At 42.5% G+C, this 8453-nt stretch overlaps 1 protein-coding gene across 1 annotated transcript; it reads left to right on the forward strand.

Annotated features, from left to right (window-relative positions):
* The first annotated feature begins 362 nt into the window (after positions 1-362).
* Positions 363-4864, forward strand: MPV17L (MPV17 mitochondrial inner membrane protein like). The gene is made up of 4 exons (XM_040592802.1): positions 363-718; positions 2553-2623; positions 3851-3880; positions 4048-4864. The coding sequence occupies exons 1-4, from the start codon at positions 409-411 to the stop codon at positions 4225-4227; spliced, it is 591 nt and encodes a 196-aa protein (XP_040448736.1). The 5' UTR covers positions 363-408; the 3' UTR covers positions 4228-4864.
* Positions 4865-8453: the final 3589 nt, after the last annotated feature.

Here is an 8453-nt window from a genome sequence, read left to right on the forward strand (position 1 = left end):
GCAAGCAACAAGGAGCTAATGAAGAAGGCTGTAAGCAAACAGTGCCTAGACTTCACTTGTCCCTTGACTGCTGCAGCAGCACCGCACGGTGCCTCCGTGGTGCAGCTCAGCCCAACGCCCGGCGGCGCAGCGCCCGCCGCTTCCCAGCGAACGCACAGCCACTCGCAAAACCAGCCCACCCGCCGGAGAGCGGGTGGCCAGCGTCCACCCGCGGGCCCAGCGGAGACCGGCGCGGCCAGACCGTGGCGTGCCGGCCTTCCCGGGCAGGGGCAGGCCCGGCGGGGGGGGAGCACCGAGGGGCGCGGGGGCGGCGGCGATGGCGGGGCCGGGGCGGCGGCGGGGCCGGGGCGGCGGCGGGCGGGCGCACGGGGAAGCGGCGGCGGCGGCAGGCGGAAGCGGCGGCGGGCGATGGCTGGGGCGCTGCTGCGCGGCGGTGTGCGCCGCTTCCCCTGGCTCTGCAACGTGCTGCTCTACGGCGGGCTCTTCGCGGCGGGCGACGCGGCCCAGCAGCTGTGGCGGCGGCGGGGGCAGCCGCCCGACTGGGCGCAGACGCGGCGCGTAGCGCTGGTGGCCCTCGCCTTCCACGGCAACTTCAGCTACGTCTGGCTGCGGGCGCTGGAGCGGGCGCTGCCCGGGCGCCGCCCGCCCGCAGTCCTCGGCAAGGTGCTCTGCGACCAGCTGCTCGGCGCCCCCGTCGCCGTCCTCGCCTTCTACACAGGTGAGTGCCGCCGGCAGCCCCGGTGAGGGCTGCTCGCCCGCAATGGACGGGGTTGGCAGGGTACGGGCGCCCGCGGCAGCGCCGGTGCGGGGCTCGGTGCGTGCCGGGGGGGCGGGCACAGGGCCCGGGCAGCACGGCGCACGGCCTCTGTGCCGTCGGGCAGCGCGGGGCCGAGCGGGGTCCTGCCGTGGGCCCGGGGCAGCTGCTCGGTGACAGAATTCAGCGCGCCTCGCAGGGGCCGTACCGCGCACCTCTGCTGGGATCGCCCCCTCGGCGCTCAGCACCAGCTGTCTCATTCCCAAAACACAATTAACTGTAAATCTCAGGAGATGCTATAGCTCAGCAAATAAACTGTGCTGCAAAGACAGCGTACTACTAATGTATGGTCTCCAAAGCTAGGAAGATGAGACTTTAGAGAAGACGAGTATCTATTTCAAAAATAAACATGATGGAGTCAGAAGAGTAGGTGAGACGGGTGTAAAACAAGGCGCTCACTTCATTTAAACTTCATGTGGAAGAGGAACAGGACAGGTGCTCTCTTCCCTGGCATTGGGAGTTCTGCGTTTTATGACATCGACAGGGAAATCATTCCATTTGTGACTGAAGATAAATGAAGTGAAGGAAGAAGTCACACCCCAGCTACTCTCAAAGTCCTGTCTGCCTGTGTCAGGGTGTCAGCAGAGAATTGCCCAAGGTCCAGAAGGATTTTAAGGGCCGCAAAAGGGATGGTAAAAATCCTTACACTGGGTAGCAGCATGATGGATTCAGCAAAATAATGCATTCATTGAGAGAGGCTCACAACCGCGTGACATGAAAATATCTAGAAAGATACATGAGTTGGACTAAGGAACTTTGGGCCTCTGCTTATGTACGAATGCATAGCTTTTGATTTTAGATCAATTTGTGAAAAACATGTTGTCTAATACCTTTGCTTGAGATTGGTCACATCTTCCAGCTAAGGTGGGTCATCTTTGAGGAGCTGCTACATGTCTTAGAAAGATGTGGCCTTAATTTGACATCTGAATATTCTCATCACATGAAACACTGTTTAAAGGGTTTATTAATTTGAACCCTTTAAATATTTCATGCGATGGGAATTCATTCATTTAATTTCCAGTTTGCATGTGTCTAATATGTAATTTCAAGTCATACTGCTTTTCTCTTAATCTTGGGTGTAATGATGGGAGCCTGTTTTGAGGCTGTGTTTTCCTGGAATCAAGAGGAATTTGGATCAGCTAGAATTTATTTAAAATTTTGTAAAGCTGTATGTGGAGGGTTAAACAAGTAGTTTTGGAAACCGTTCTGCTTGTCAATTCTAGAATTTGGATTTGATGTAGTTATTTGTGAAGGTAAAAATATCACATATTGATTATGGCCAAAATAATAATAACAAAAAAAAAATTGGGTGCCCTTGTCCACTGACTTCAGTGATCTGTAAACACCTAAACTCCTTCAAGGATCTGAGCCACTTCTGACAATTCAACAATGCACAAGAATGCTTTATTCTCTGTATCACAGGGGTGTAAAAGGTACTTCCATCATATCTGTTCCGCTGCTGTACCACCGGTGAATTATGTGGCAGTGGAACAGATATGATGCACCACCTGTACTGTATATTCCAGCTGACTTATGATGTCAGTGCTAGAGCCAAGTCAATAGATCAGGGAATTCGATGCAGCACTATTAGGTAGCCAAAATGTTTTTTTTCCTTTGTAATGGGATCAGCTTTTCTTTCAAAGTTATTATAGTTTGAGAAGAGTTTGGGATAGCATTGGAAAAAGTGAACATTTCATTTTTGCATTTTTTCTGATTGTTGTAAATATTTTGCCATTAGGTATGAGCATCCTTCAGAGGAAAGAGGACATCTTTTCAGACTGTAAAAAGAAATTTTGGAATACATATAAGGTGAGGCAAGCAATTAATTTATCTCCCAGCTAAGCATAAAAATACTATTATTGGATAGAATACTAGAAATATTCCTTCCTCCAACAGCCTTTCTCTCACTCAATTATTTGATTATGCGTAGGAGGCTTTACGTACCAGCAGTGATGTGAAGTCAGGGTAGTCTGGATCAGGCACTACTGCCAGATGGGTGAAATGATGCTATTTAAAAAATGTACAATGTTTATATATATAACATCAGTTGCACCCAGCTCTGTTTGAATGAGAGCCCTACAATACAACACTGATACAGACTGTACTACCTTTTCTCTTAAGAAGTACCCACAGTAATGCTGTTGACAACACTTAAATGAACACCTGTTAAAATTATTAGTTACAGAGACATCTTTTTTTGGAATCGTTTTCAGCCTATACCTTTTGGTGACAGTCTTCTCACTTTCAGAAACACAATCCCTTGTCTTAAGATGACTTTGGTATAAATAGCTAGGTTTGGTTTGCATTTCTGCATACACAGGAGAAAATTATCCATGTTACCTCAGAGCTGAGCAAATTAAGAATTTTAAAGATATCTCAGGTGCAAGAACGATAGAATAGCAGAGAAAATACAAGAGAAAGAGAAACTGTGTTGCAATGTGAATTTCTCTTCACACTGTGGAACTATATAGGTAGGATAGAAAAGGATTATTTTTATTCCTATGGAGGATGATTCTAAAAACAGTGCCCACTATATCCTATCAAAACATAAGGTTTCTATTGACCTTATGTTCTATGAGTAAGTTATCCACTGATTTTTCCAGAAAAGCCTTACATGTATGAGTAACTAGAAGGAACGTTGCAAATAAATGCAATGAGTGTGAAATAAGTAGTGTTCAGTGGTATTTCTCATTCATAGCTGAAAAGAATGTTCACATATTTAAACATTTGTCCATCCATCTGGTAAATGTGCTTATGTATCTGGTGTCAGGTGACTATGAAGACCTAACCAAGCTTAGAGTTTTGTATTTAAAAAGAGTTAGAATAATGTGTTTGAGAAACTTGAAGCAGAGAGGCTCATGAAGATGGTTAGAAGTTTAACACTGCAACTTCTAAATTACGCAGCTTAATTTACAATTTAACAGCTTTTATTAACTTTACTTAAATATGGTTTGGTCTTTGCTAAGTGTGGTAAGAAAAGAATGAATCTTTTTGATTGAATCTGTAAGAATAACACACGGTTCCTTTTCATTTCAGACAGGACTGATGTACTGGCCTTTTGTGCAGGTGAGTTTTTAGGGTAACTCAGTGAGCCTTTCTTTCTCCGAAAACCTGGTCCGATGCATTCATAGTATATCTAACCCAGTGAGAAGTCAGTGGAGTCATTGGGTGTGTAGGTGTAAGACCTAACAATGCCTGGAGCACTAACTGAGCTCTTTCTCCTTCCAACACAGCTGTCAAACTTCATTTTGGTCCCTGTTTACCTGCGAACAGCTTACACTGGGCTCTGTGGCTTTGTCTGGGCTACCTTCATTTGCTTTTCCCAACAGAGTGGAGATGGCACAGCGAAGTCAGCATTTATGTGTCTCCAAAGAGAGAAGGTCAATGCAGATGAAGAATCATCAGAGGAATAAGAACTTTAGTTCTGAAAACATTCTAAATTGTTAAACTGAGTTTATGGAAGTCAGTAAACCGCACTTGCAGCCTCATTGCTTTATTTAAAATAGGCATCTCAACATTTGTTGGTTAGTATAAGCAGCGGAACAGTTTGTCTTTGTGCCTGTTTATTTTTCATAAAAGAGGCCAGTTGTATATTGGCATTTAATTATTTTCATGCTGCCAGCCCATCTCTTCTGGGAAGAACTGACTTACAGGGCAATGTAAGCATTTACACATCATGTCAGACCGCCTCACTGGGGAGAAATATTAACTGTAATTTCATTTTCAAGCAACTTGTAATTGCTAGAAAAAGGGGAATAGAACATTAAATTATCAGTTGTTGGATTTGAAGTTGTTATCAGTGCAAGATTGCTTTTGCAGAACAAGATCTAATGGATTTCTTATCTGAAAAGTAGCATTGAATCTGTTTTATTCCAAGCAAATGGAAATACTGTGTTTTGTAGGACCACTTTTCTATAGGGGCAAACTTGCTTTATTCTAAATGAAAATTTATATAGCAAATTAATTATTTCATAGAATGTACAAACCTGAAATATATTTGTAGATCTTTTATCTTTACTGGGAGAATAAAGATGACTAACTTTAGTCAGAGTTCCTTGGGATGGATGCTGCATATTGACACTTGAGGGTAGCATCAGTCATAAGCAGCTTCTGCCTGATGGAATCAGGCTAAACACTGCAGTGAGCTCTTGTTATATGTGTCAGTGACTTCTTGCTTTGGTCCTCGAGGGTCAAAGTACTGAAGAGTACATGGGAGTCTTGACACCTTGAGCCTTTTCTGCTGTTTCATTATGTTGAAGATATAATTTCAGATTTTGAAGAAGAGCATAGGAAAAAAGGTAATGTGAATGCCAGAACCCATCTCAAAACAATCCAGCTATATATAAGGAACTTCCATTTCTTCCGCAAATGGCTTTTAAACATTCGTATTCATAAAAGACACTGGGTAGCTACACATAGGGAACTAGGAGGAGGTGAAAAGTAATTGTAGATGTGCTTTGTCAGCTGAGGAACAGGTGTGCTCATCAGTATTTTTTAAATGTGCATATGTATCTTGGAACAGGAACTGCAAATTTTTGTGGTTGCAGTAAGTTGAAATCAGTAAACGAGCCCTTCATTTACTAGAATGGGATTTTATGCCGGGAAGTTACTAAATTGTAAGCTTGAAACAATACCTGATTTAACCCATCTTGATGATGATTGTAAAGAGAAGACTCAATCCTCTTTGTTACAACAATAATAAATCACTTTGAGGAATGTCTGAATTCATCAGTCTTGTCTCAATAGTAAACCAAAGCCTGCGGCATAGGCTGTAAGTATACATTCCTTTGGCCAGCAGCTGTACGACTTAATATATTGCTTGCCATTATTTGTCACTGTGGGAGTCCAGTGCTGCTTAGCTCAGACAGGGAAGGGGATCATGCAAGCATTGCCCAATCTATTCCATTCCAGGTAAAATCAACTTGTTTAGCATAACTCCGTGTTAGAGTGATGCAAGGTACCCATATAGCTTTGACCACAGGACTGCAGCAGATGGGAGGAGGGTAGATGGCAGCGGGAGCTGCTTCTGCAGTCTGTTTTGCTAGCAGACAGGTGGAGGAGGTAGCTTCTCTCTGAGGATAGACAAGTCACTGCAATTCCACCTTCAGTTGTACAGGCTGACCTGGAAGAGGACACCTGCCTGTGATCTGAAGGTGGAATTAATTTTAATTGACTTTTGACATCTGTAGTATGGACACCTGACACTTGGCTAATCAGTTTAAGCTCTGTTTGTAGTTAGTGGAGGAAAACAGGCCGTTTAGACATCTGTTTCAGGGTATGGTGAATTGTGCGCTCTAAGTGTCTATTTCTTTGCATGGATAACAGAGAGTCTCAGATGACTGGGCTGCTATGTAGATAGTTTCATTGTAGATGCTTCTATATGGTGAACTGAATTTCCCTGCTTGGTGTCTATCTTACATGTCCTTATGGGAGCAATTTAGTGGGTGTTGCTGTATGAATCCCACAGTGTGAATGGGGCAGTCCTGATGCTGGACATCCCAGTAGGAGTAGAAATCCACAGAAGAACTAACTACATTTTACCTGTCTATTTAAAAAACAAAAGGTGAGTGAATAGAAGTTTCAGACAGCTATAGCTGTTAAATTGTTATTGTGCATATAAGTCCTCAGGATAAAGAAGCAATTTCAGTAGTGTTTTTTCTGTTGATATTTTTAGGATCAGAATAGTGTTTTAAAGTCTGTTCTATTTCCTGAGACTTAAAAGTTTCAGGTAAGGTGTGCTAATTAAGTATTTGACTTTTTTTACGGATGCTATTTATTTTTATTTCTGCTTGTGCCTTAAGTGTTTAATGATTAATAGAATTCACTTGGAGAAGGGAACTGGAAAATAATGACATTACAAGAGGAGTGAAATAGTCAAATGGCATTGGTTTGCTGTAAGCAGTATGCGATGTTTCGCTGCAACTGAGTGCAAAAAATATTTCTGCATGGCAAAACTTAATTTCCAGATGAATCAAGAATTTAAAACTATTCTGGTGATCTGTATAATGCTGATGCTTTTCTTCAGCAGGAGTCTTTAATGAATGGAAGATCTATCTTTTATTTTCAACGGCTTAAAAGCTTATACAAGCTGTGCTTTATTGCTGTACGCTTTTGTGCTGCTAGCTTTTTGCTTGGGAATTTGAACTAAATCCTGCTTTGTCTTCAAGTTTCTCTGACTGTGGGCTTCAGGGTTTCTCTCTGTATTTCTATTACTTGAAGTACAGTTCTTTCATGTAGTGGAAGCCTGTAGCTCTTATATTTCAGTAAACTTTACATTCTGTATAATCCTTTCACTTCCTCTGTTTCTCATGTCAAGGTACTTGACAGTTAAGTAACCCAAGTCCCTTTTCTCATAAAAAAATAGTTTGTTCTTCTGAACACTGATTGGTCTTACAAACATTTCAGATCCACGTAATGCAAAAAAATGAAGCTGTGTTGGAACAAATTCTCAGTATGCATAAATTAATGCACCTTCTAAAGATTTTCTGCCTCTGTCAGTTTAGTCTAAGGACCTAATCCCTTAGTTGTTAAAGACTTTATTATTTCTTGACAATTTTGGGGCTTAGAAGATTATTTTCATGGGATAACAGAATGGTTGAGGTTGGAAAAGACATCTGGATGTCCAGCCCAGGTCATCTAATCCATCTCTATTTTGAGACATATAAACTTGCTTCTTCTAGTAATTCAGTAATTTCTTTTAAAAAAAGAAAAGATGGGTGAGACTTCAGTCGTAAGGGCTTTAAGACTATTTCAAGGAATTGCACTGATCTTATTGCCAGCTGAACATGCAGATTTCCATAGCCAGAAAGATGAACAGAATTATACATGTTACATAGATGCTCAGGAAGGAGGGAACGTACCACCAGTAGCTACTAGGCACGCATTCAGGTGACATTTTCATGTCATGGGTCCTCTCTAAGAGCAAATGGGATGAGAAGACATTTTTACCAGGTGCAATTCCAGCTTTGTGTTATTCTGAATAGCTGTGGAGATGTAGAGTCGGAATTTGATAGAATGAGAATTTCAAAATGTGTCTTTCTGCTGCAAATCTTTTATGCAAATGCACCTCCTGTGCTTACTAGTATGCGAAATACTTCCTTCTAGGCTTGGAAAATTCACCAGAAGGCATCTGTCTTTCACACTAGAAACAGCCATCCAGTAACACAGCATAAAATAACCAGTTTCAGTCTGCACTGAAGGTGAAACTGCCTGTAGTTTGTTACTGTATCTGATAGATCAAGTTCTCTGAGATCTGTGCAGCCTTAGCCTTCTGATTCTCTGTTATAAGCGCCAATGCTTTCTGCTCATGCTGCTGCCTCTACTGTTAGTGCCAATCCAGTAAGATGTGCAAGAAATACTTGAAATTGACTAAAATAATGAATTTCAAGTTGACTGAAAAATGTCTGTGTTTTTGCAAAGGCTTAATAAATATTAAATGCTCTGCTTTGACTCTGTCTGTTTTTAAGTAGTGTGTGTATAAACAAAGCCAGGTCTTATGCAAATTTCTTACGGGATCTTCAAGGACCACAGGCACCAAGAAGCTCAATGTGATGTAATAGACCTCTACACAGCAGCAGACTAAAAGACAAGCAGGGATTATTCACTCACTTTAAAGGTTAGTTACATATGTTAAGTCATC

The sequence above is a fragment of the Falco naumanni genome, chromosome 4, assembly GCF_017639655.2.
Source record: "Falco naumanni isolate bFalNau1 chromosome 4, bFalNau1.pat, whole genome shotgun sequence".
Lineage (NCBI taxonomy): Eukaryota > Metazoa > Chordata > Aves > Falconiformes > Falconidae > Falco > Falco naumanni.

Excerpts from the sequence above, each read along its gene's own strand:
- MPV17L (XM_040592802.1), top strand. The coding sequence starts at position 409 with ATGGCTGGGGCGCTGCTGCGCGGCGGTGTGCGCCGCTTCCCCTGGCTC. Across the intron at positions 2,624-3,850 it reads AATTTTGGAATACATATAAG|ACAGGACTGATGTACTGGCC; the intron begins GTGAGGCAAGCA and ends TTTTCATTTCAG. Across the intron at positions 3,881-4,047 it reads TGTACTGGCCTTTTGTGCAG|CTGTCAAACTTCATTTTGGT; the intron begins GTGAGTTTTTAG and ends CTTCCAACACAG.